The sequence below is a fragment of the Crocodylus porosus genome, unplaced genomic scaffold, assembly GCF_001723895.1.
Source record: "Crocodylus porosus isolate Cpor-Errol unplaced genomic scaffold, CroPor_comp1, whole genome shotgun sequence".
NCBI classification, from domain to species: Eukaryota; Metazoa; Chordata; order Crocodylia; family Crocodylidae; genus Crocodylus; species Crocodylus porosus.
In genome coordinates this window covers 4226486-4254261 of record NW_017728927.1, presented here as the reverse complement: position 1 = coordinate 4254261, position 27776 = coordinate 4226486, and the positions used below count along the sequence as shown (strand labels likewise).

General features: G+C 42.1%; 1 protein-coding gene across 1 annotated transcript in view; it reads left to right on the top strand.

Moving 5' to 3' along the window:
- LOC109314780 (nodal modulator 1) overlaps positions 1-26861 on the top strand; it is a gene marked incomplete at its 5' end in the record, with an annotated part of 38293 nt that extends 11432 nt beyond the window's left edge. Inside the window, 20 exons of the mRNA XM_019542113.1 lie at positions 1414-1591; positions 2398-2539; positions 3537-3668; positions 4833-4969; positions 6229-6316; positions 7150-7213; positions 8184-8279; positions 11374-11583; positions 11869-11951; positions 14019-14178; positions 15383-15509; positions 15877-15990; positions 17358-17485; positions 18667-18808; positions 19716-19799; positions 21943-22053; positions 23513-23614; positions 23822-23941; positions 24992-25084; positions 25800-26861. Coding sequence (XP_019397658.1) covers positions 1414-1591; positions 2398-2539; positions 3537-3668; positions 4833-4969; positions 6229-6316; positions 7150-7213; positions 8184-8279; positions 11374-11583; positions 11869-11951; positions 14019-14178; positions 15383-15509; positions 15877-15990; positions 17358-17485; positions 18667-18808; positions 19716-19799; positions 21943-22053; positions 23513-23614; positions 23822-23941; positions 24992-25084; positions 25800-25931 — 2443 coding nt within the window. The remainder of the gene's footprint in view (positions 1-1413; positions 1592-2397; positions 2540-3536; positions 3669-4832; positions 4970-6228; positions 6317-7149; positions 7214-8183; positions 8280-11373; positions 11584-11868; positions 11952-14018; positions 14179-15382; positions 15510-15876; positions 15991-17357; positions 17486-18666; positions 18809-19715; positions 19800-21942; positions 22054-23512; positions 23615-23821; positions 23942-24991; positions 25085-25799) is intronic.
- Between the last annotated feature and the right edge of the window lie 915 nt (positions 26862-27776).

Below are 27776 nucleotides of genomic sequence, written 5' to 3'. Positions count from 1 at the left end.
TAGTGATATGATGCAGCTCTTTTGTCTGCATGATTCTGTAGTGATACAAGGAAACCCTTCCAACTTTAACTTAGCTTCATTCAGCCTCAGAGTTAGGGCAATTGAGCTAATTTGTATCTTTACAGAATTGTGCACATATAACAGGGCTGTGTGAAGCTTTGGTTACTGATTTGATTCAGTGGAGATCTGGCAACTGAATCTCCAAATCAGAATCAAATCAGGAGATCCTTTAATCTCTCCGAATTGAATTGGAACCCTCTGAATCAATTCAGAGAGATTTGATGATTCAGGTATAGACACAGCTTTAAATGTTTTTTTTCCTACCTCTAGGTACCAGGCAGCTTGTGAATGCTGAGATGCTGAGGCGGATGGAGTGTCCCACGGGAGCATGGGGGTGGTCCCCAGTGTACTTGGTGGTGGCGACTGGTGCCTCCTGGGTCTGGGAGGGCACCAGGACCCCGAAGGGTCTGCTGCCGAGCATGTGGGGGGGCCCCCCTGTGCTTTCATGGAATGTTCCATCTGCTCTACCATCTCAGCATTCATGAGCCGTGGCTGGTACCTCAAGGTATCTAGAAAAAATATTTAAAGCTGTGTCTATGGTCAAATTGCTGATTCTCCAAATCAGCATTGAATCTTCAGATTTGGATTTGGCCAAATCAAATTTGGGACAGTGATCTGAATCAACGAATCGAATCAGTCTCCCAAATCGGGCCAAATCCTAATTGAATACGGCCTACTTTGCACACCCCCTAATAAGTTATAGGAGAACTGCTAACGTGCTCCAGAGCAGCTCTACCTTTTCTTTAATGCAGTTAAAATGATACCTTTGTCCACACCCCAGAAACTTTTATTCAGAATACTTTGTCTGATGTATCGATATCCATTTTGGAAATGTGGGCATAAGAATTCTCACAGTAAGAGGCACAGTATAAGCTGAGCAAGATAAAGACAAGAGATGCTCTCCACAAGAGCTTATCCTTACAAGGTTGTGGTTGTGTTCTGTAGAAGACAAGAATACTTCAACCCTTGCCTGGCAAACCTTCTTTTACTTGTCAAACAAGAAGCAGTACTGTGTAGGAGAACAGGAGCAGGGGACATGCCAGCTGGACCAAAATTAGACTGGATTTGTGTAGCTGTAGATAAGTGCTTTCTCAGAAAACAGCAAAGTCTGGCTGTTAAGTGGCCAGTGAGGAGGGGGGAAGGGAATTGATTACTCTGCAACGTGTGTTAATGCTACTAGATTTGCTTGTGATTATCTTTGTGGTTTTTTTGAAGAACAGCACTAAGAGAGATTTCACTCAGTATGTTAGGATTTCAACTTTAGTGAGTTTTAACTGGATTTGGATGTAAATATCTTCCAGGCACTTTGTCAAGTTTACATGCCTGGACTCACTGGGAGTGATTGTTTTGCAGATTCAGTGTGTGTGGTCAGATTACTGTAACTCGCTTTCCTGACGCAATCAAACAGATTAATAAATACAAGGTTACCATGATATCTCAAGAGAAGGACAAAGCGTCATTAGTTACAACAGAGACTGACCCTCACGGAGCCTTTTGTTTTAAGGCAAAATCGGGTACATACAATATCCAGGTGAGAGGACGGTTCAGTTTCTTGTCTTCCAGTAAATTTCCTAAACACACTCTAAAACTATGTCACTTTTAAAGATGCTAAAATATTCTCCTATAATGTGATCTTTTCTCATTTTCCCCATTCCCTTTCACTCCTTTACACTAAACAAACAATGACTTATTTACCTGTCTAATGAAGCTGACATTGCAGCTCTCCTTCCTGTTACACCAACCAAAAAGGAGGCGGTCAGGGTTTATAGGGTAAATGCTTTAATCTGAGTCTCTGTTGTTTTGGAAACTTCCCTGCCATTGTGTCTTGCCTCATTAAGTTGCCATATGAATAAAACTTGACATATAACTGACTGCAGCCTGGGTTACAAGAGAAAGCAAAGCCTGGTGTTTGCTGCTTTTTCTCATAGCCATGTCCCTGTGGAGGATGGGCCATACTGGGAGAAGACCAGGAAATGTACTGTAATGAAGTCTCCTGCCACATTCCTAGGTACAGACTGCTCAGGCCCCCAGAGTTGATGCTTCCCAAAGTGTTGCCCTTATCAGTTACCAGCTCTGGGGTTGCTGGGTCATTTACACTGGACTGTAAAGAAGATTCTTGGAGCAGAAGCAGGGATTCTGGGTGCACACCATGTGAATGAATGGAGTTATGTTTTTGGCAGGACATAGATAACTGTGAAAATGCAGATGCATTAAGGAGAGAGATGTGTTTTAGTGATGATTGATTTTAAAACCTGGTAAATGAATTGTGTTCAGTAATTACTGTACCCAGACTACTGCAGTTAAATGAAAGCCTTTGGTGATGTGATATACCCACAGGTAATTGTTCCAGAGGCTGAAGCCAGGGCAGGACTGGCTTTGAAACCCAAAACATTTGCAGTTACCGTTGCAGACAGGCCAGTGATGGATGTGACATTTTCTCAGTTTCTGGCATCAGTTTCAGGCAAAGTCTCTTGTTTGGGTAAGAAAAGAGAGAAGTTAAATTGTCTGTGTCTGTTCAGTGTAGACTCTTGGCACCAGATCAAGACATGCATTTTTGAGATCACAGCTTGCTACCTATCTGCACAGGACTCAACCAAGTAAATAAGTTCTTATTGTGTACTTGTACTTCCCCACTGTGAAGGCCTTGCAATTTAATAAGACACTTCTTTGTTGAGGGTTGTGTGCCTTATAGCAAACACTATGTATATTATTGTTTGCTAGATCAGGTTTTTAGGATGCAACCTTTTCAGAACAAAGGCTGTCTTTATCTGTGTGCAAGATGGTACTCAACATGCACTGAACATGTTGCCAACAGATAACTAAAATGCTCCAATCACCTGCTTTAGCTCCATTAACAGGTGGTTTACCTCTTTAATGGGAATATTTGTTACCGTCTGGTTCTGGGTTATTACCTTGAATATGGAAAACACCAGACTGTTAATTAAGTTGCACGTGCTTAAGTGTTTGTAACGTAAGTGCAGAAGCTGTTAATAGGAAGGTGGGAGTGCACTTGGTATATCCCTTTTCCTTGGGGATATATAAACTTGGTGGGGTCTGAAGTTTCCATGCTTCCTAAATTCCTACTAGTTTCAGGAGAGGATGACTGAGGTCAGAAATCCTAGGTAGTCATGCTCTTAAATTATTCCCTGTGAGTCTTCCACAGAGCTGAGCCTTCTGCCTTGCTAGCATTTCCCAAGTCTGGCAGTCTGCAAAGATGATGTGTTCAGGAATCTAATTTGGGCTTCTCCATTTGTCAGCTGCTAGAAGATGCCAGGGTGTCTGTTGGCTAATGAGCTAAAACTGCTAAAAAATATAGCAAAGCTCTTGTAAACAGATACTTAACAAATAACTGCCTTAAATGATTGACATCCTCTTGTCCTAGGGCACAGGGAGTGTGACAGGCAGTTTTGCTGAAGTTCTCCTTGTAGGGCAGGAGCCCACTGTAATTCCATTGTTTTTCCTATGTGTTCTCACAGATGCTTGCGGTGATCTGATGATGACTCTGCAGTCAGTGATGCGCCAGGGAGAGAAGCGCAGCCTTCAGCTCTCTGGAAAGACGGACTCAGTGGTCTTTACTTTTGAAAATGTACTACCTGGCAAATACAAAAGTAGGCATCATAGAAGCTTTGCACTGAACTTGTGACATTCAGGAGTAGCTGAAAAAATTACATATGTCCTTTGTACTCAGCCATGAAATCAGTCTTTGGTCAAAAGCCCTGTAGACTTCAGGGGTTACATATGCAGGTCCAGTTAATCATAATCATATTGTACAGTGAAATTCCCCTGACTTAAATGGAACTGTAGCAAAATGGGTAAAGGGACAGACGCTGATTCAAGTTCTCAACCTTTTTTAGACTCAAGGCACCCTCAGAAAATGCTGGTGCTTAGTTTTCACTTGTTTTCTGACTAAGGAAGAATTATAGAGCAATTTTCTGTTGCAGAGATCTCAAAATGCCCACAACAGGTCAGAATGTTTTTGATCCTGTGGATTCCTGTTTGAAATCCTGAATCATATTTGCACACCTAACAGGGCTAACACTGCATGGCACCCTTGAAAGGATTTTAAGGAATCTGTGGCACCCTGATTGAGAACATTCATCCTAATTCCCTCACCTGCCATTGCATCAATTCCTGCGTTAATAGATCGGCTCCTTTTATGAGAGTTAAGATGCTTTGGAACTTCTTGTTCTCCAGCAGTGTGGACACAAGTGCTTTGGAGCCCTTTCAAAAGGGAAGCAGCTGGTACAATTGTGTATGAACACGTTGAGAAAGATTCAACTGTAGCAGACCCAATCCAGCTCTACACTCCTTCATCCAGGGTTACAGTTAGAGTAGTTTTCCTGTATTTGAATTGTACTCTGCTCATTCACACACAGCAATTAGAACATGCTAGCTGCTACCCTTTTGAAATGTTTTCCTTTTGAAGTTGCTGCAAGTGTTCGTACACAAGGAAGTGGGGAAAGGGGGCACACATAGATTGCCTTTTTAAACCAGGTGCCCCACATGGCAGTGATCCTTAAGTCATGATCCTTCTAGGTATCTTTGGCAAAGTTGGTCCTGATGAGGTCAACCTGCAGGAACAGCTAGGAGAAAGTGTATATGGATTTGTGGTGATATTGCACTGCTGCACGACCAAACTTGTCATATCTGTTTCTTCAGGGTTAAATTTGCATAACTGGAGTGGGAAGGGTTTATGAGAACAGCCAGTTTTATGAAACTTCAGTGCAGGAAGGACATTGCTTGTTCATCACTTTGTGGTGCTTGTTTTTTAGTAAGTATTGTACATGAAGACTGGTGCTGGAAGAATAAATCTTTGGAACTGGAAGTTATGGAGGAAGATGTCTCTGGGATCGAATTCAGGCAGACTGGGTATATGCTGCGGTGCTCTCTTTCCCATGCAATTACACTGGTATGTATGTAACACACTCCCTTTTTTGTACAGGCACATGCATGCAGATGATGTTTGCACAGTTTGGAACTTCTTTTGTTGTTTCTTAGTGGGGGAGAACTTTCAAACACATTTGGGAAGCAAAAGGAAATTATGAGTAGCCCCAAAAATGTTAAGAAAACACATTCTTTCGCATGCACTGTGATGAGTAAAAATAGAATATAGAATCTCTTTGGGTGACAGCTTGAAAAGGATGTTTACTGCCCAAAGGGTGTGAGAGCTGTCTTTTGAAGGTTTTTCTGTGGTATTGTAGCATCCAAGCACCTTTCAAGTATTGACTTAATTTCCCTGGTAGCTGTGTAAAACACAGAATTATTGTTTTCCTAGTTTTATATATGAGCTAAGGCACAGAAAGAGTAAGGGAATCTCCTGTGCTCATGCCACAAAAAGCTTTTGGCAGAGCCAAGAGAAGTATGTTTCTATGGCCAGTCTTTATCCTTACCCACCAAGCCATCCTTCTGTGTTTGTGAACAGGAAATTTTCAGTTGTCTGCATGCCAGTCAGAAGCATGACTGCAGATCATGTACATGTGCTTTAGCTAACTTTAAGCTAGCTAGTTTGAACACCCCAGAACATACTATGGTTTGCAAAACCTATTCAGTTATTTATAGACTAGTGGTTAGAGCACCTCCCTGAAAGAGAAAAACCTGGATTCAAAAGCCTGCTCTGAATCGGGCAGAATGTTGATTTGAACTGGGGTTTCCCACCTCTGTGGATGGTGCCTTAAACACAAAGAGCATTTATACACATACTTTTTTGTCTTATGACGCACCAGAGATCCACCGCTTTGGAGGAGATTCGATTAATCGAGTCTGCTCCTCGCGTGAGCTGGTGTGCCGTGTGCAGTTGTATAGGTGGCAAAATGTGCATCAACGTGCAGAAAATGGCAGTGGTACATGTTTGAACTAAAGCACCTTCTATGTATTTTAGTTCAAAAGCGCATGACTGCCGTTTTCTCAGCACTGATGTGCATTTCGGTTTTTATACAACTGCAAACATTGCAGCACTGGGTGCTTTTATGTGTAAAAATGCCCAAAGGTGTTGAGGTCTAAAGATCTTTGAGACTGGCCTCACAGGGTTTATACAGGGCCTAGAAGTCTTTGGTTGGAACTTGCTGTGAAAGTATAGAAAATTAATTAGAACTTCCTGAATAAATACTTTTGACCTTTGGTTGGGTGGATACTTGCCAATAATATATTGTGTTGGGGTCTCTTGTTCAGGAATTTTATCAGGATGGAAATGGACCAGAGAATGTTGGCGTTTATAACTTATCCAAAGGTGTTAACAGATTCTGTCTTTCAAAGCCAGGTAACTTATTTCAAATGTTTATTTTAAACAAAGTATTGCAGTTTCTGAAATTTGAGGACTGATTACTGTAGGACATTGGTAGACTTCTGAAGCTTAGCATTCTATTTGACAAGTTAACAGAAATATTTTCTTCCTAACCAAAGTGAATGTAGAAAAAACCCCTCTTCCATTTGGAACAAAGGTATTGATTCTGATCCACTCTCCACATGCTAAAATATATTTTGATCATACCTAGATACTTCCAAATAATATCTCATTTGCAGATACTGGAAGTTTCATTACCATCTGGGCTTCATTCTGGGTACCTTTGAAACAGAAAGCACCAGCAGCTTGTCAGAGCCAAGAGAAAGGGTTTTCAAAAATGTGTTGTTTTTTAAAAAATTTCTACATGTCCCAGATCTCTTGTGTGTGGGATGTGGAGTATGAATATTCAAGCTTAATTCTGTTTCAGTTTTGATCTCTGTTTACCTTAAGTCACCTGTACTATATCTCTTACAGTGATTCTGTAACTGTTTAGAGATCTAGTCACTTCAACAGGTTGTCACTAATTTTGTTTAGTCGTGTCTACACAACTTATTGTTATCACAATAGTATGAGATTTCCCACTTGCCCATCTTAGTGTTTTGTATTAGTATATTTTTGAGAAAATCTTGGCAAGTACCTGTAGTACTTTGTTGCAGAACTGAGCTAAAATAATTTTCAAGCGTCTGATTTCAGGGCTATAGTAATAAATAAAGCACTGTGATTCATTTCTATATATAAGTTATACTGTTGTAAGCTGGGTTTTCTGTCTTTAGAATTCAGTACTTCTTTCTTTAACCTAACGTCTTCAGGTGTTTATGAAGTGACCCCACGTTCCTGTCATCGATTTGAGCATGAGTACTACACTTATGATACGTAAGCAAATATAACACCCAAAGCATTTGATCTTGTAACTGCCATAATAGATGCTTTCTTCAGATGAGGCTGGTTTTTTTAACTATTGGATGAAGTGAGCTTTATCTTACAAAAGTTTGTGCTATATATAATATATATATATAGCATAATACGTGTGTGCTCACGTATGGTGCAAACTTGACTTCAGACCAACGTGGCTAACTTTTATTTAAACCCATCAGGAACGACATGTTGGCTGTGATTCATTTTAACCACTAGGGGGAGTCCTTATCACAGCAATGTGGAAAGGAACTGCTTTTGCTTTAGCTGCCTCTGTAAAAGCAAATAAACAATCAAACTATTTTAATCCTAGAGTTTTAAAAACGTTTTACCATTTTAAATTGATCTTTTTGATACTTTTATTTCTCCTTATATTGAATTTTTCTTTGTAACAAATACCGAAATGGTTTCGATATGGAGCACTGATCACTTGATATCATGTTTGAGAAGAGCAGTTGCATTGTGTAACTAGTTGTAGTGTTGTGACTACATTCCAGCTGTGGTAATTACCTTCTCCTTATACCTGGTACTTTAGCTGAATAAGGTATTTGCCCTAAACAGCTGTTGTGTGGTGCTCAGATTCCTGAGTTGATTGTACTTCTTTGGTGGGTGGAGTAGTTCATTATCGGTTTATTCCTGTAGTACCCAGGGCCAAGCCTCTATTAAATAGAAACCTAACGGGAGATTGTGCCTGGTTCAGAGAATAACTAGTCAAACTAGACAAGCCAGTTGCTGGGAAGGAGAGTGGAGGCACAGACACAGGAAATGACTTGTCAGTTTGCTCTATGACCTTGGTTATGCCACCTCCATAACTGGTATGTCATAGTTTTAAGGTAAATAGAATAGTCAGGGGAAAACTCACTAAATGAGATTTCTTCTTTTCTTCTTCAGAAGGAAATATGTAGTTCCTTTCTTTTCTTTTGGCTTACAGGTCCTCTCCCAGTATCCTGACCCTGACTGCAATTCGGCACCATGTCCTTGGGACAATAACAACAGATAAACTGATGGATGTGACTGTTACCATTAAGTAAGAACAAAGAAACTTTGGAGTTGTTAAAAATGATATCCTATTCATAAAGTTTTATTTGAGTTCGTAATATTGAAGCCAACACAGCTGTGGCACAAGTGTTCCTGGTTTTTAGTTCCAGCAATTTTGAGTCACAGGCTGTCCGTAGGATTTTGTGTGGATGGATAAGTGGTTCGTGAGTGTTATTTTATGCATTATCTCTCTCTCTTTATTCAGCTGTTCCATATATATTTGTGAGAGTGTTACAAAAAACACAGTTAAGATGTTCCAAGAGATGATAACTGTTAGTGAACTGGGTTTTAATTTCTCTAGAATTCATCTGAACTTTTTAGTCTGTTTTGGAAACCTTTGTTTTGGGATCTGTTTTTTCTCTTAGCACTTCAAGAAGTTTTCTGCTTTAGACCATTGTTATTGGCATGAAGAAGCTATAAAAAGGAAACCATGTAGAATGATTACATGCTAATGCGCCAGGTTATATTAACTGAAAATGCAGGTTGCAGGGGGATTTGTGAACAGTTTTAATTGTTTGAGGTGTCAAGTGAGGCTGGGAGATGCTGACTTGATGAGATCTTTACTAGAGCTCTGCTGATGCTCATGTATTCTAACCAGCTTTCTCAGACTTTCATAAAATATTATAAACCTCTTAGCAAAGTAAAAATCCCTGAAGGAAATTCAACCTCTAGCCTAATAAACCTGCAGCAACTGGTAATACGGTAAAGTAACACAGAGATAGTAAAGAACTGATAGCTTTTTCCCCCAGTGCCGTTTAGCAGCTAGAACTGGAGGCCCAATACCAGGCAGTGCTCTGTTGGCAGCTGATGGTCAACAGACTGTGTTCAGCCTACTTCTTGTTTTTTGGCTATTTTGTGAAAAGCAAGGACACATCCTGGACGCCTCATATGGGATTGAGTTCTTGGGGTAAAAACGTGTGTATATATAACACTAGCCATTTAATGAGAATATGGTTAGAAAATATCCATAATATTTCTAGATTCCAAGGAAGTACATAATAGCATGTCATGGGATTCGCCTGTAGACCACAATCAGTTTACAATTCCTGATAAAATAGATGGCACAGCCCTCCGTGTACGTGGGTCAAAACTAGAGTGTGAGTAGGGTATGTGATCTCTGCTTGCACCCTTTCCCCCTCGAATGGCCTAGTGTAGGAAGATCCATTGCACTCCTTGGTATAGCTATTATGGGGAAAATGTGAAAACTTGTCATATTTCTCAGGATCAACTTTTTGATGTGTAGATCAGGGCTGGCCTGTCCTATCCTGCAAAATCTGTGGCCGCAGGGGGCCCCACAGCCAAGGGGCCCCCAGCATTGGACCACTTGCCATACTTCCCTCCACTGCTGCTGCTGCCGCCAGCTTCTTCATGTCGGGGGCCCCAAAACCTTCTTGCAGGGGACCCTATGACCTGGCTATTAAAGAGAAACGAGATACAGTACAAAGAATGATCAGTGACAATAGATATAAACAAAATAATAGTGCAGAGTGGAAGGAGGTTGTTATGGTATGGCCAGAGTGCGGGAATACCTGTTACGTTCCTCTAGACAATTTTTGCATCCAAACTATTGAGAAGTAGAGTGTAGATAAATATGCAGGACTATTATAACATCTGTTTTTTATATCGAGGTAAGACCTGTGTACTTCCTAAGGAAGAAAGACAGCTCAGTACCTAGAAAAAAGCCTTGAAGTAAACTTTTGGTTGGTATGGCTGAACTGTTTTTGAACAAGATGTAATAGGGACTTGAGGAAATTATATGGAGGATTAAATACAATGAAATTGCAATGACTTCTGTGAGCAGAGAATATTGCTAGGATGATGGAAAAGAAGACATCAGCTGAGCATCTTTTAGAAAGACCATTCTCATGGGCTTTGACCTTGTGGCTTTGACCAAGGCAAAAATGGGAAAAAAAGACTGAACCAAGTCATAAGCGCTTTAAATATGAATGACTAAGAGTGGCAAAGAGTTGGAGGATGGGGGAATTGTGAAGAATGGCCACAGATCTTGATTTTATAGGATCAAGGAAAAACAGTAGTACTTATACTTCAAGGTTGGTTCAATTTTGCTTTCCCTGAGGCAGGCCCTGTCATTTTTTGGAAGTCTCTAAAGTTCTGTTATCATCTAATAACATGTATTATTTCAGATTCAAGTACTTTCAGGCAGGGGTGTCAAACTCACCTGGGACCTAACACTAGAGCCGGACTACAGGGTTCCTTCTGGGTTGGATTGAGATTGGGGCATGGGGGCAGCTGCTGTGGCCGCCCAGGGATCTGAGGGAGGGGGTCTGGGTGAACAATAACGAACGTCCAGATAATAATGAACCAAACCTGCTGCCAGCAGCTGTGGCCAGCAGGGCAAAGGGTCCTGAATTCTGTAGGAGGCCTTGCCCCTCAACATTTCATTGTCCATCAGGCCAGCTAGAGAAGCTCTCTGGCCTGCAGGTCATATGCTTTACACCTTGGTCTAAGGATGAGGGGGGGGGTGTACTGTCCCCCCTCATTGTCTAAATAGAAACATTTCCATTGGTGTTAAGTTATGCAGAATTGTTTCAGTCTAGTTTTGAGACAAAAGCTTAGTTAATATTGTTTTTCTTTACATGGTTCTGTTCTGTAGAAGTTACCATCCTTCAGCATTGATACTCTGCCCCCTTTATATTGCTTGTGTACTGTTGGCAATGCACATGCTGCACTTTTCAGGTTTTTAGAGGTTTCCTAGTACAGGAAAAATAAAGATGATCTCTCACATGCTTAGATTCAGTCTGTGTAACTGAACTTACTGAGTTCAGGTAGTCTTAAATTTTGAATAACCAGGCAGTTTTCCTCTGGGAGAATTTGTACAGCTTTCTGTTCTCTTTGAATGTTGCTTTCTAGCAGTAGTTGGCAGATAGGGATGAGTAAAGAGATTTCTGCCTTTGCTTTAGTTTTATTTGCACTTGGAGGAGGTAGTAGCATTAAAGGAGGATGGTTAAAGAAAGTGAGGGGGCTAAAATTTCCTGCAGTCTGAAATAGGAGAGAGGAGATACAATGAGGATGTAGCTTCTGTTCCAAAGAGAGAACATTTTGTCTTCCTCTTATGTTTTCAGATCATCGATTGACAGCGAACCTGCCTTAGTCTTAGGGCCCCTGAAATCTCTGCAAGAGGTGCGTCGGGAGCAGCAGCTGGCAGAGATTGAGGCTCGCAGACAGGAAAGAGAGAGGAAGGGGCAAGAGGAGGAAGGAACAAAGCCACCCGTGCAAGAAATGGTGGATGAACTCCGCGGGCCATTTGCATATGAATTTTCATACTGGGCAAGGTACTATAATATATTCGGCACAGTAGTACAGCGCAGTTCTCATGGGGCTATTGTCTATCATTGTCTTAGGTCCCCGCCACTGTGGGGTACTGCCATTTGGAGGGAATAGGTCAGTTGTTCAAATTCCTTTGGTGAATCTCAGTGACTGCAGCCTAAAAATACATAACATGAATGTCTCAGCTTACTCCTAGGTCCTGTGCTGCCCTCCACCTCTCTGGATGTTCATACTGGTGAGAATGCAGTGCTGCAAGAGACCTGCTAATTACAATTCTGCTTATTTTGTAGGTCTGGAGAAAAAATCACTGTGACACCTTCATCAAAGGAGCTGCTTTTCTATCCACCCTCTGTGGAAACAGTTGTCAGTGGAGGTAAAGACATAATATATAGCAAAAAAAAGAAGACACAGTGCAGTTTTATACAGGCAAACATTATCCCCACATATCAAATTATAAGCTGCTTTTCAAAGGAAGTTGTGACATTATGTATCCAGTTTCAGCTGCATTCCAGTTTGCATGGGCTAATTTCCCTTTTTGAAAATGGAAAGCACTTGAGCTACAGGAGTGTAAAGAAATATAAATCTATGCTTCACCAGATGTTGTACATCATTCAGTCCAATTGTATTCTGGGTAAAAATGAGGATTCCTACATGCTATAGTAATATTCAGGATGATGATAACCTGAGAAAAGAAACTTCCTGCCTAGTAAGGATATCCAAGCAATATCTTTCCTTTCACTTGGCTCTTGAGGAAGGAAATGAAAGGGACTCTGACTTTGGTCATAATTAGTTCTGTTGGTTGTCCGGTGCAGAGATTTTAAGTTTCTCCATTTGTGGTTTCCTTATCCTCTCAGGCTAGGGACAGGCATTCAAAAAGCTTGAGCCTAAATTGATTCAATCTTTGCAGGTTAGTTTAACTTGGCTAGAGTGAACCAGTTTGTAACTGTAAAGACATCCCCTCTGGACTGAGGAAATGCAGACACATGTCTGCGGTGGCTCAAGCTAGAACCCAGGGGGTTATAGAGCAGCCCTCTCTTCCCTTCCCTTTCATGGTGCTGAGCTGAGGGGCGGCATGGTGTGGCCCCAGCAGGATGCTCTGATTAGGGAAGTGTTCACTCCCCCCTCGCTGCTTCTGACCAGTGAGGGTGCCAGCAGGGAGTTAGTTACACAGCAGGGAGTTACACAGGGAGTAACAGAGCATTTATCAGCCCATCAAGAAAACAAAAGCCTCTTTCATTAGTTCAAGCTCTTCTTAAACAGCTTTTTCCAAGGAAGGAATGGAGGGCTGTTAACAGCTGACCTGTTGATTAGCTCCAAAAAGCCCTAAGCAGACAGTGTCCTGTTTGTCTTACACAGACTCCTCTCAGCATTAGCTAGCATACCACATGCTGATTACCATCAGTGATATGGGAGAGGGGAGGGGGGAATCCCTGCTTAAGCAGCAGGGCATGGGGAAGCCAGGCAGATGCTGTTGTGCCTGCCTGCTCTGCTGGAGCTCCAGCAAGGGAGCAGAGAGCCTTGCTCAGGGCTGCAAAGCATCTAGGATGCTGGGGGACTCTGGTTTAAGTTAAACCAGGAAGAGGTCTGGCACAGACATTGCATAAACCAGTTTGAGTCAAATCAGTTAAGTCTGATGCTACATTCAACTGGGTTTATCTCAAATTGGTTTCAGCCATTTTCACTGATTTATGTGCACTGAACATCTGTTCTGTTACAGGTTTAAACCAGTTTCTGATCACTTAAACCGGCTTATGTGTAATATCTGTCCCTAGCCTCAAAGTTCAGCTGGTGAATGGAAACTTTTGTCACCAATGATTTTTGTTAAATAATTGTAATAAATAATAATAGATTGCAATAACTGCATTAGGCATATTTATCAAACAAAGACATTTATTTTAGAATATCAGTTGTACCTACAGTCAGTATTGATGCAGTTGCATATTCTTAGTGTTTGTCCTATTTGCCTTAGGTTTGTGAAATTTGCAACCTCTTGGAAAGTATTTTGTGTTTTTGTACCCACAGAATGTTCAAATACTGCACAAGATAGTACTTTTGGTTCTTGCACACCAGTAAATTTAACTTTTTACTGGTAACATTATCATTAATGTGGCTTGGTCTTCCCTCAAAAGTTCTTGCTAATGTGTGAACTACTAGTGTCACTATGGGAAGTGTTACCGTGGCTTTTGGATTCAGATTTAAACTTGACCAGTACACAGTGGTTTATGTACAAATGAATGCCCCAAGTAATCTAGCAAACCCAAGACATCAGTGTTGGGTTTGTGCTTCTAGTTTTGAAGTGCAGTTAATTGATTTTAGCATGATCTGTGCTGGTAGGTTTTATGGTCAAATGTGGGACTATTATGATCATCTAGGGTAATGTTACTGAGCTGTTCTTGAGGGTATTTTTAACCTTTGTTTTTTCCCCCTTTGTCACACTAAGAAAGCTGCCCTGGGAAGCTGATAGCAATCCATGGAAAAGCAGGTTTATTTCTGGAAGGACAGATTCATCCTGAATTGGAGGGTGTTGAGATTATCATTGGTGTAAAGGGAGCGACTTCACCACTTATCACAGTTTTTACTGATGACAAAGGCTCCTACAGGTAAATAGGATACTTGTTTTCTTTAGGGGGGGGCACTGATAGAGATTTTGGGGGCTGATACTGATAGCTGCATTTTAAAGAGGCATATCAGCCGATACTGATCTGACTTCTGATACAGCTGCATGCAGCTGGTAAGTCTGTTGTGGTGGAAGGGGAGTGGGGAGGGGAAGGGATGTTGGGGGCAGATCAATGCCCCCATGATGAGGTGGGGCTGGGCCTGGGGTAGGCACTGCCTGGGAAGTACAGGGCATGGGACGGAGCTGTGGCTCATCCAGGGGGGCGTGGGGAGGGGAACAACGCTCTGTGCACCCTGGGAACACATGGGGAGGGGTCATGTGCCCCTGGGATCTACGTGGTGCGGGGCAGGCTGTGGCTGTGGGTTGGGGCGGGCTCTTCCTGGGTGGGGGACAGAGGGGAGCTGTCCTGGGCTGTGTTGCGCTGGGGTTGGTGGCAGCAGCACTGGGAGGAGGGGTTACTGGGGGGGCTATAGAAAAATTTGCAATGGCTGCAGCCCCTCACCCGTAGCCCCTCTCCTAGCGCTGCTGCCACCCACCCTGAGTGCAGTGCAGCCTAGTCCCCACTTCCCCCCCTGCCAGGAAGAGCCCAGTGTGGCCCACAGCTGTAGTTCGCTCTGCCGCACCCTGCAGCAATCCGGGGGCACTTCCCCCCCTCCCCCCCCCAGTGCCCTCCCAGGGTGCATGCAGCAGCAGGAACCACTGCCTCTCCCTGCGATCCCCGGACAAGCCGTGACTCCATCCTGCACCTCGCCCCAGTTTGGCAGCACGTAGTCCAGCCCCTGCCCTGCTCTCTCCCTCACCGTGGGGGGGTGTTGATCTGCCCCCCCATGCGCCTTCCCTCCCCCCCTCTCCATCCACCACAACAGACTTAGCAGCTGCATACAGCTCTCCAAGCTGCTGGGCTGTTTTCCTTGCTATCTGTGTGCTGCACTGCGGTGGCACGCATGCACAGGCTTTTATCAGATTATTTATGGCCACTTCAGGCCAATTTCTGATGTAGTCAATTTTCTTTATATTGGTGCCGATCCAATGTTGGACTGATGTATCGGTATACCTCTAGTTTTCCTTTTTTGGGTACCCTCATTTAAGTCTTGTTGTGACTATAAATTTGACATGTGTTCATTATTAGTATTGTTTTTGGCAGAGCTTGTCTTTTAAGATTCATTCTTCTTCCCTTTTATTTGAAGTGTTGGACCACTCCATAGTGACTTGGAATATACTGTTACAGCACAGAAAGAAGGGTATGTCTTGACTGCAGTGGAGGGAACAGTTGGGGACTTCAAAGCTTTTGCTCTTGCTGGAGTGACTTTTGAGGTAATGTTCTTCACACTTCATCTTTCTTGAGGGGAAAATGTGCAGCAGAAGCCTCCACATCAAAACCCCTAAACATACCCATATTACTGACGTAGAGAAGATTGTGTGATCTGGGCGGATTTAGCCATTGCATGATTTTGGTGTTTTTTAATGCCAAATGCAGCAGTTTTTTTCCTGTTTTATAATGAAGGTGTTAGACTCTGTCCTGCAAATATTGGTATTGCTTTTTGGTAAGTTAGGCCTTTTCTCCATTGTCTCTTTACCTATAAAAATGTCCTGGTGTCAGTATCTCACAGTAAATAACAAGTATTTCACAGTATCTCACAGCAATGCTACTATTAACTGATTGCTGCTTTTTAAAAAATAGATTAAATCTGAAGAAGACCAGCCTCTTGCAGGGGTTCTCCTGTCCCTTAGTGGAGGTGTGTTCCGTTCCAATCTCCTGACACAGGACAATGGCATGCTGACCTTTTCCAACCTGGTAAGGTGCCTGATTTTGCCCCTACTGTGAATATGCTTATACGTGCCCCTTGCCCTCACAGTTGAGATGTTAGCAATGCTCCTGAGCTTGGCAAGCCCACATTCTCATTCCATTTAACCAGCCATGATAGAAGTGTGTGTCTCAGAAGTGGCAAGCCACAGTTCTCTGTCCATATTTCACTAAGTGAAATAGGTGAAAACTAATTAAAAAAAAAAAAGGACTCCTTGATTATGGCTTGAATCTTCCACACCAAGCTGGCAGACTGGTCTGGTCCATGGTTAGGGACCACTGGAATTTGTTCTGGAAGTATGCTGTGCAGCAGCTCCTTTCATCTTGGAGTTTCCCCTGCATGCCCCTCTGCCTCTGATTGGCAGAGGGACTCCATTGGCCTTGCCAGTTGCTCCTAGTGGCTGGGAGGCAGAAACTGCGGTTTTAAATATGCTGCAATTTTTGCTTCCTGGCTGGTCGGCAACAAGAAGCGGGGCCGCTGGGGCCCCTCTGCCAGTTAGTAATGGGAGGCAAAAACAACAGCATATTTAAAACTGTGTTTTCCACCTCACCTGATCAGCAGCTGGGGCACACATAGGAGAAACTCCAAGGATAAAGCACCTGCTGTGCAGTGTACTTGTGCGAATTCCAGCGGTCCCTATCCATGGTGTCAGCACACGACATGTAAATATGAAGCTATAAAATTGGTCTCATAACCTTTGAGACTTTGGGGAAGGAATTCAACACATAAGAGGATCATTCACCTGTTAGTGTACACAGCTGGCCCGCGTTTCCTTGCACATGTGGCTCTGCTTTTCTGGTTGCTACTTGTCAGTTACACTTCGTAAATAATGGGTGTCTATACACATGTGGGGGGAGGGGGCATTTTAATTAGAGCAGTTCCTGGAGAGCCACTCTAATTAAAATGCTTCAGTGTCATGTGTTTTAAGCTCCTACGCATTTAAAAATGGCCACGAGACACTTTAACTAAAGCTCATTGGACAAGCTTTAGTTAAAGCCCCCCAGCGGCCATTTCTAAACCCACAGGGGCTTATACATGTGATGCTTCGGCAATGCTAGAGCATTCTAATTAGAACGTGTTGGAGTATGTGTATGGGCGCAATGACTTTGACCAGAGTTCCCCTGTCCATTGTGCCTCACGCTGTTTTCCAGTACATCTGTGTTTTATGGTGCCAATAACCCCCTTTTTCAAAGTGCTAATATTAGGTGGACTAATGCAGCATGTGATTTGGGGTCTGGGGAGAACCTTAGCCTAGAAAGCATGGAGTTTTTTGGGAAATGCAGTCTATAGGAGGCAAGTGGCTTGTTCTGAGTACATTAATGGCAGTAAACTGGAATTGCATGATGCTTTTCTGTAGAGTCCAGGGCAGTATTACTTTAAACCGATGATGAAAGAATTCCGCTTTGAGCCATCTTCACAAATGATTGAAGTGCAGGAGGGACAGAATCTGAAAATCAGGATAACAGGTTACAGGACAGCTTATAGGTAAGTAGAGTTGATATATCATGCTGCATTACTGAATGAAAACTGCCCCACTGTCTGCTTGGACAGGTGCTAAACCAAAGTTTTCCATTGGTGTACCTTTATACAGGTTGTTTGTACGAGCTTTTGAAGGCAGAACTTAACTTTTTTATGCTGAACTTTATAGATGGTTATTTTCCAGTGTATTTGAAGATGATGTTTTATGACAGAATACACATAAGATAAAACATTGCTCTGAAAGATTTTTGGGACACTTTATGCTACTGTCACAAAGTCTGCACCACAGCCAGTGGGAAAGGGAAAGATTGCATGTGGAACACTTTCTTTAAAAAATTGGCATCTTTCTGTTGGCTATAAAAGCAAAGTGTCTCTTTAAATGTTTGCAGTAAAGCACTTGTCTGAAGTAACTGATAGGCCTGTGCGAATAAGGAAGTATTCTATTCGGATTTGGCCCATTCGGGGGACAGTAATTTGATTCGGAGATTCAGGTCACTGTTCCAAATTGATACGGCCAACCCGGCTTCAGAAGATTGGGTGCTGATTCGGTGATTTGGCCGTAGACTATAATGGGGAATCACTGAAATACCTATAAATTTGTCATTTTTTGGCAGATTTGGATGAAAACAGCAGGGAGGGTAGCCTGCCAAGTTTCAAGGAGATAAGTGCAGGGGTTTCTGGGAAACTGCACCTCAAACTGCTGAAAGCAAAACTCATGTGACTTGTGTGTGTTAAGGCAGATTTGGATGGAAACAGCAGGAATGGTAGCCCTCCTGGTACCAGTTAGATCTCTGCCCACCCACCTGTTTCTGGGCCAGTTGCCCACCCCTATTTTGCTCAGTCTGATACAGCTCACAAAAGGGGAAGAAAAGCTGCAGACAGAGGCTTATGTGCTGTTTCTATGTCCCTCCCCCAGAGCACTGTGTTTGGAAGGGGACTTGGGGAAAGATCACAGTCACTGGCCAGCTACAAATGTCAGTCTTTCCCCCCTGCTTTCCCTCCCTTGTCTCAGTTTTGGTTCCTCTGAAAGACTGACTTCCGAATCTTTTTCCAGATTGATTCGGAGGGGTTTTCTGGTGCTTTGGATTTGGTGATTCGGCCTCTGAATCAGGCTGAATCTTCTCTGAATGGTATCGGCGACTGAAGCTTCACGCCCCTAGTAATTGATCCAAATTTTCTGCCTCTAGCTGTTATGGCACAGTTTCTTCTTTAAATGGGGAACCTGAACAAGGAGTTTCAGTGGAAGCTGTGGGACAGAAAGACTGTAGTATGTATGGAGAAGACACAATAACGGATGAAGAGGGTAAATTCAGGCTGCGTGGACTTTTGGTAAGGAGTATCACAGTGGTATATTTGCTTTCATGTTATTGAGTGCCTATACACAAGTGTGGAGCACACTTGATTAATTGAGACTGCTGGAGTGTGGCAATTGCTGCACTCCAACAGCCTCCTGTGGGTTGTGCATCAGCTTCCCCATGCTTAAAAATGGTGGTGGGGGTGCTTGAACTTTAGTTCAAGTGCCTCCGCCGCCATTTTTAAGTGTGGGGATGCTGATACAGGAGACACAGCGGTGCTTTAATTAGAGCGGCTCTCGGCGGTGCTCTAACTAAAACACCTGCTCCCTCACCCCTGAAGCACGTATAGAAGTGCCCATTGTGTTTAGTTTTTCTGCTGATGAGATGCAGCCTGTAGTTAGTTACAGATTCCTGTGCTCTCGTTCTGTTGCTAGATCAGACTCCCTCTGCAGAAGGAGACACTGTAGTGTAGTAGTAGTTAATTCTACTAAAAGACTAAAAGTCTTTAGTAGACTCTTCCATAGGCATCTATGGAATTTCATTGACATGGTATGGAGGTCTCCCATACTTGGATGTAATAACGGCGAATCAATATGTAATATACCTATATGGAGTCAATATATAGTACTAGAGAGGAATGTGGCCTAGGCAAAGAGAAGTTTCGGGAATACTAGTTTTCAGCATGAAACTGTTACTGTAGTAGTATCTATTTTTTTAATAGGCTATCAGGCATATTTTATATATGGAGTAGCATGTTTCTAAAAGAAGTGGAGTGGAAGTAGATATTTTGGACCGGCATGTCTGAGGTCAGCTTACTTAGTCATAAACCAAGCTTTAGTTTTCTGTGTTCATTTGAAAACCTCTTGAGTATCTGAATGCTTTTAATAACAATGTATTATTTCTCACTGACAGGATTTTTTTTCTCTAAATTTTGTTTTTAGCCTGGCTGTGTGTATCATGTCCAACTCAAAGCTGAAGGCAATGATCATATTGAAAGAGCCTTGCCCCAGAATCGTGCAATTGAGGTAAAGTCTCCTTATAGCAACCTTTAAACTTTGCATGGGCAAGTGCTGCCTTCTAATACTGGGGGGGGCACCAGTAGCCGATCACTGACCAGGGGTGGGGGTCCCCCAGCGGGCAATTGCTGCCACCAGCAGAAGTGCTGGTGGCAAAACCAAAAATGCCAGCAGCAAACTCAGAAGTGCCGCTGGCGCTTCTTGTGGGGGCTGGAAGGGGGTGCATGGCCAATCTCAGGGGGTGCCCCCTACATGTTCCGAATGAAATTTTGCCTGTTTATCTTGAGTCTGTCTGGGTGTTTTATATACCCTCCCCATTCTTGGTATTGGGATCAGCCTAAACTAAGTGCCTAAGACAGAGAAGTAATATATAGCACATTATTTTCATTATTACGTGCAACAAAGCATTAGCTAGCAACTCCAGATGATTTAATTTTTCAGCTTGCACAATTATTTAAATTACTTATTGGTGTCTCTGCTGAATCACATGTGGTAGGTATCTTTTCTTCTTGCTCCAAAACCTGAAGTCTTGGTGCAGGTAAAATTACTGTTCAGATCAGTGAATCTTTACTAAAATATAGTAAAAACCTCCTGAATTTAAAACTCAAATGTTGTAAATAACCTTCCATCATTTGAGATTCAGATGCACAGCCTCTCACTTTTCTCTTGACATCCAGCAAAGGTTAATTGGCCCGCCATTAGTCATCTAGAAACAAGTCCTGCCCAGGGTGCCCTCTGCTGCAGTAAAGGGAAGGTGCAGAATTCGTTAAGCAATGCAAGTTTCCTTTCTAATAGTGCCTGCACTTGCAGGGGAGGAAAGAGCCCACACACATTGCAGAAAACAGATCAGTCTGTGTGCTATACGTGATAGCCTGTTTATGCTAATGTGTACCAGTCTCATCTGAACTAGCCTGCCAGCTGGTGAAATTCATGTCCAGGTTTAAAACACAGAATTTGAAACTCTTCTAGATTAGATTTACGGTAGCCAGTTTGGGGACCTGTTCCCTTTATCCCTCTTTGATACCCCAAACTTTTTCACAGCATCTGTTCTCATCACAGCTCAACTTTTAATGCTGCTTAAAAGAGACTTTTTTCTTTCACTGATCAGAATTTGGGGGTTAAAAAAGCAAATATTGTATTTACTTGATTCTAAGATGAGGCTTCCCCCATTTAACATATGGGGGAAAGCCCTTCATCTCAGCATTGAGTACAAGGGCAGTGGGAGAGGGGCAGGCAGCTGTTGTGGCTTGGGCTCCAGCCCTACCCAGGATCAGATCTGTTATTGCAGTGAATAATAGCTGCTCCCACTCTCCACTGTTTCTACTCTCTGCCTTCTCCCCCCTACAGCCAGTTCCACCCCCATATGCAGCCTCTACTCCCCTACCTGCCCCTCTCCTTGTCCCCCTTACCCTTGCTCCATGCCAGCAGGCTCTGTATATGGCTTGGGACACTGAACATGGTCCCGACTCAGTGCCATAACAGCGGTGTGCAGCCCACTTGGCTGTTGTGGGGCCAACCTGGGGGTATGCTCAGTAGCCCAGGCTACAGTGGGGGATGGAGCCTCTGGTGTGGAGCAGAGGCTGGGGGCATGGAGGAGGAAGCAGGGAGCAGAAGTTGGAGCTGAAAAGGCTTGAAGGAAGAATCATGTCAGACGACTTTCACCCCCCCCCGGAGCAGTTTCTAGTTTCAAGTTTTGGTGGCAAACTACTCTGCCTTCTAGCATCATAATAAATGCCTGATGCACAAGCACAGGTGAAATCTGTCTTAGTACAGCTCTGGTGCAATTAAGAGCCCTGCTTCAAAATAAATATGTGGTTTTGGTAGTTCTAATATTTATTCATGCCGGCTAATATTTAATCTAATGTTTATATATAGATATTTATCTAATCTAACCTTACATTTATCTAATCTAATATTTATAATTTAAATCTTGGTAGTAAACTATCCAGTATTTACAAATCAGTTTTCTGCTTACACTGGAGAGAAAAAAAACAACTGACTACAAAGGTTTCAACATTTTACATGGCTCTTACTGTAGGAAAACCAGTAGTTTGGGTTTTTTTGTTGTTTTTTTTAAATTCACAGGGATATCTGTGTTCTTGTTGCCTTTTCTTTCTAGCAATATAACCATACTTGTGTTTGTACATTGTAGGTTGGGGATAGAGACATCGATGATGTGAATATTATAGCATTTCGACAGATTAACCAATTTGATTTAAGTGGAAATGTGATCACTTCTGCAGAGTATCTCTCTACCTTATGTGTAAGTTCACCCCTTTCATACTTTTCTCAGTTCCAGGATAATTGTGTCTTGAGCCACTGGAATTTGGACTGTCGCTAAAGCCTACATCTTAGTCATACTACTAGTGACTTTCTAAAAAAAATCAGTTTGAGTTACAGGTGATGTTTCAGTATTCTTCCTGTCCTTGTTCAGAAATAAGGAGAAACTCTCTCTCTCAAGTTGGCTTGCTGGCTCTCTGAGCTAGTGGGGCCTGTTTTCTCCATGGGAGATTCAAGCTTTGTAGAGAAAGCAAAGCAGTAGAATTGAAGCTACATCCTGAAATAACTTGGGCTGATTTTTGGGGGGGAGTTGAGCAGTGATTGTGTTGCAAGTGCCCCCAAAAAATCAGGGCAGGTTGTTTTAGTGCACAAGTATGGAGTTGCTGCCAAAAGTGCTGTGTTTGCAAGTTTGATGATGGTGCTTTGTTTGCAGTGTTAATGGCAGCAAGGCAAATATTTAAGTTAAGGCCTAGAATTAAAAATAGGTTTGTAAAAACCAGTCTCGTCCTCTCCTCCCACCACTTTCTTGCCAAGACCTTTGTGCCAGCTCATTAGGTTTTTTTTAGGAGATGCTGAAAGCACCAAAGCAAAACAAGTATGAAAGGAAAAATGTCATGTTACAGAGTACTGTTCTCAGCTTTTTAGGGGAATTTAGTACTTACTAAAATTTAGTCCAGGTGAATAAGGAAAGAAAATTGATTGTGTTTTAACATGTAATACATTTACATGGCTTCAAACCCACATGTTTCCATATTACCTGCAGTCTTATAATATTTTTAATTCTTGTGCTCACTCTGTGGATGTGCCCTTTGGTCACTCTGGTCTTTCATGCAAAGATTTTTATCATAGACATAAGTGAGAGGTTTTGCAACCTTCACTTTAGCTCCCTGTGGCTGCATAAACTGACAGATGAACTGGCAGTCTCTGCTCTGAGCTCTGGTTGGAGCTGAATTCTCAGACATACAGAGCAGAATTGATGAGAATTAGCTGCACAGTAACTGCAAGGACTGGACCTGGCTCTGCCAGCTGTTTGAACAGTGGACTGGGTAGTAGTTATTTTTTATAAGCACAACAATTCATTAAATTGGCACAGAGAAATAGAAGCCACTGTAAAGCTTCTAGTATGTTTCTTGAGAGAGAAATCTGAGGTCCTAGTAGAAGACTTTTTACAAACTGTGAGATCTGACATTGCAAGTTACCAGGGGCTTTGGGACTGTTTAAAGTTCTCTGAAAAGCCATTGTGAGCCTTTAAAATTTCAGAGTGTGACAGTCCAGGTGTTACAAATTGCCTGGCTGGCTATGACATTTTTTTTTGAAAATCTGTGCAGTGGGTTTAGAAGTGTGTATTTTTTTTTTTCTCTCAAGAAATGGGATCTCTGAAATGTGTGTCATGTTGGATTTGTACATCTTTGTTTTGTGCTTCCCCCTTTTACATCTCACAGGTGAAGCTTTACAAAAGTGAAAACCTTGACAATCCAACTCATACGGTCTCCTTAGGCCAGTCCCTCTTCTTTCATTTCCCACCATTGCTCCGGGATGGAGAGGTATGACAGCAGCTTTGTTCCGTTTAGTTCTCTGTCTCTTGTATTATTTCATGAGCGTTTGTTGTACTGAACTGATCTGTCTGTGTGCAGGACTGACCATTGTCTTAGCAGGTTTTATTAAATTGGTATTGTTTAAGTCCTTCTTTCTGTGTCCAAGACTGGTATGTCCTGCTGTAGCTGGTAACTGATTGTATTTTTTATATACAGAATTATGTGGTGTTCTTGGATTCCACACTGTCCAAGTCCCAGTATGATTATACCCTACCTCAAGTTTCTTTCACTGCCATTGGTTACCACAAGCACATCACTCTGGTCTTCAGTCCAACTGTAAGTATCAGATATTAACTTTGTTTTTAAATTTCAGCTTGAGGTGTTAGATTTGTTATTGTAGCTTGCTTGTTTTCCTGCGGACTCCATTTAACTTCCGTTTTTGTACAATGAAAAAGCTTCTTGGGACAAATTGAAGTTAAACGAAAGTCATACCATTGGGCTATAATAGCATCGGTGAGTGATTTAAAAACCTGTCTTACCTGGGTATGTGGGATAAGTGGAGGAAAAGAATAGTAGTCATGGTAACTATAATTGGTAGAGATCTGGTAGTGACCGAAACCCATTATATTTGCAATCGAAGGAAACGGTTGCTTTAGTAATTCCGTGATGACTTCCTCAGCTATGTAAGGGCTGTTAGTTACAAGCAACAAAGCTGGGAAGTTCCTTGGTTAGTGTTAGTTCAGTCTTAACCTTTACCAAGGTTATTGGGTAAGCTGGGGAGATTCTTCAGACTACCTCATGGAGAAAACTTCCACCACTCCCTTGAGAGAGGTTTTATCTTTTAAGACTATTCTTCCTCAGCAAAGAGTTGAACGGTGCAACCAGTTTAGCAAAGCTTTCTATACAGCATTTTAATGAAATGTTTTGTTTCTGGCTCAGTGCACATTCGGACCCCAATGAAACATGAGGGAAACATGGAATGGCAGTTATGGATGAAGGATACAGGATATGCCTGGATGCTTTTGTGTTAGTGTAGTTGCTGTAATCGCTGGGCTTGGGAAGTTTTAGGCAGTGTGTGTCAGGTAAATCAAAATGTGTCCTGTTGATGGTAAAGTGGTCAAAAGGTCCCTAGTGCTTGGCTTTAGGTATTAGCTTTAGAAACAAGCTAACAACAAAAAATTAGTAAGTGAGCTAAACAGAACAAAGGCTTCTTGCAGACTTGAGGACGTAGGCATAGGAGTTAGTCAGGTAGAAAGGGCTGATGGTGTCCTGGACTGTTTTGTTGGATAATTGTTTTTTTAGTCATTTTAGTCATTTAAGTTGAGAGGTATAATGGTTAAAACAGCAGAAAATATTCTTAAAACCCCTGGCTATTGTTGCTTACAGAGAAAGATGCCTGAACAAGATATAGCCCAAGGATCCTATATCGCATTGCCGCTGACATTGCTCCTGCTGTTAGCTGGGTACAACCATGATAAGGTAACAAGCCTACCGTTTTACTGCTCCAGTACAGTGTTAGTGCAGTTGGGTTTGTTGTTGGGGATATCTAGTTATGTTATGTTCAACAGCATAGGCTACGTTTCTATCAGTAGAAGAAACCATGATTTCAAATGTCTTGAAGCAACCTGTATGTTTAAAATGCCAAGTGCTAAAATGACTTCCTGTACTGCTGCTTTAATTTTGTTCTGCTTGTGGAAAAAGCAGTGTGAACTCAGAGAGCGAAATCTAGCAATACAAGTCCTGTCCTTTATGCAAGTTGTTGTATTTCCTTTATGATGACCAAACCACAGTTTGAGGATTGGACTCTTAAGTCATCTCAAGACCCTTCAGTGAGCTGTGGTAGAGATCATCCTCGAATCGAGGGATTGCCAACGATAATGATGGTGACCAGAATGTCACCTCCTTGATATCTTAACTCTACCTCCTGGAAGGTGTTTTTCTTGCTGGAATGCAAAGTAGGCAACAGTTATTTTATTTAAACTTGAGCAGAAGAGCTTCTCTGGAGAGTGGAGTTCTGAGTTCCTCCTGTCTTGAAATTTATCTCTGGCCCAGGCCTTTAAGGCATGCAAGTTATTCAAGAAGTCCAGTTTTTTTGGACAGGTGGACACTGCTTGCCTGAGAATTTCTAAGGAGTGTTAGCATTCCAAGCTCACCTGCCATTGTAACTGTATTCTGCTTCCCCTTTCTTCCCCAGGTTATTCCCTTGCTGTTGCAGCTGACAAGTCGACTGCAAGGAGTACGAGCATTGGGACAGACAGGTTCTGACGCAAGTGGCCCTGAGGATGCAAAGAGACAAACAAAAAAACAGAAGATGAGACGGACGTGAGGTGAAAGGAACAATTGCCCAAAGTGACACTTTTGTCCAGCTGGAGCCCAAGGAGGTTTAGAAACAAGGCCACTAGACTGCAGTTTTGATGTGGACTTTACAATTTTATTGTTGCTTTGTGAGCCCTTTGTCAGAGGATCTCAGTTGTGGTTGTACATTTTCTATGGTCTGCAGATTGCCTTGTTTTAAAATAATTAATTGAATGCCTGTGTTGTCACTCTGAGTGTATCTTCAGCACTGAAGACCTCTTTTGTGTTGGAACAGCCTCCCAACAGGAGAACAAAATGACAAATTCATCTTCATGAATCATTAATGGAGCCAGTTCTAATAAAATGTGTCTGATTTCCCTTTTAGTCTTTATATTTGAGAATTTTTTCTTTATCTTTCCAACCATCCACTTAAGTGAATCAGCCTTTAGGAGGTTCTGTAAAATCAATATGTGTTTTTTAAATGTGAAGTTAATGTGGAGAATTACATCACTGGTGTGTAAATAGTTCAAAAACTCAATTTAAGTGTACCTGTCATTTGCACATCAGTTAAATCAATGCTGATCCAGTGAGTAAATTATCTTTAGCTAAAGGCCAAATATTTGCCAGACAAAAATGAAGACAGTCCTGACTTGATGAGCTTATGTTAGTGTTTAATGTCAGGTATAAACCCATGTTTCTGCTGGGCGAGTCATGTAAATCTCAAGGTAGTATACATAATCCAAACTCTGTGGATCTCCAGTTATCATGCAGTGGGTGCATCTAGTTGTATCTTTCTTCTTGAAGTTAAATGCATCATCTGCAATACGCACAAAGCTTAGGAACCTGGCTGAGTGACTTTATGGTTCCTTTTTTCAATATAAAAGAATTTGAACTGCTTGGAAATCTCAGACAAATGCAGTTCTGGTAAATGAGACTACAATTAAAAGTCCTCTTTCTTAGTGAATGTCTCCTCTGCTTCTTGTTTGAAGTAGACAGTTGGGCATATACAGTTTAAATGTTAACTGGGTTTTTTATTGACAAATAGTATAAAGGTTAAGAGAGCTTTTGAGAGATGCATGTAAATGTCTATGAATTCTGCACAGACCCTGGTGTGGCCAGTAAGTGGCAATATTATTCTTTGAAGGACCCGGAATAAAGTTTAGTTGCATTGAACACCTAAGCTCAAAAAAAAATTGCCATTGTTAGAGAGAGATTTGGATAGTAAAGACTTTCTGCAATTTTTGTTAATACTTTTATTGTCCGTTGGGATAAGTTATTGAAGTTCAGTACACCTAGTGAGTGCTCTCCTTCACCTAATGCTATTGCAGCACAAGAAAGATCTTTGAAAGCACCTTCATCAAGACCATAATAACAACAAAGTATGTTGGACCGGCAGTGATTGGACTCTGAATAGAAGATGTGTTTGTAGTAAATTGTTATGCTCCATTTACTGACTTCTTAATGCATATTGCCAAGATGAATTATAAAGGGAGAAGCCGAATAGTTTTTCTTAATCTGTACTAAAATTAAAGGTTCTCTTGTTTACAGTTTTATTTTAGGGCAGCAAATGTTGACAGATAGCAGGGCTGGGGAGGATGCAAGCGACATTTTAAGACTCGGGTAGGGGGGGTGTTTAAATGTTCTAACTCTTGTGTCTTGGAATTTACTGATGGTTTTTTAAATACTGGAACTAGCAGTCATAAACCAACTTTCATTACTTGAAAAGGTGAAGTTCTTCTCTAAATGAGAGAAGCAGTCCTTCATGGTAGTATCCGCCAAAATAAGAAATCTTGTCCTTAAGCCTTTTGTAGGCTACTCCATGAGGATGCTAAGATACTGTGGGCCCTGTGACTATAGAGCACAGGGTCCTACTGGT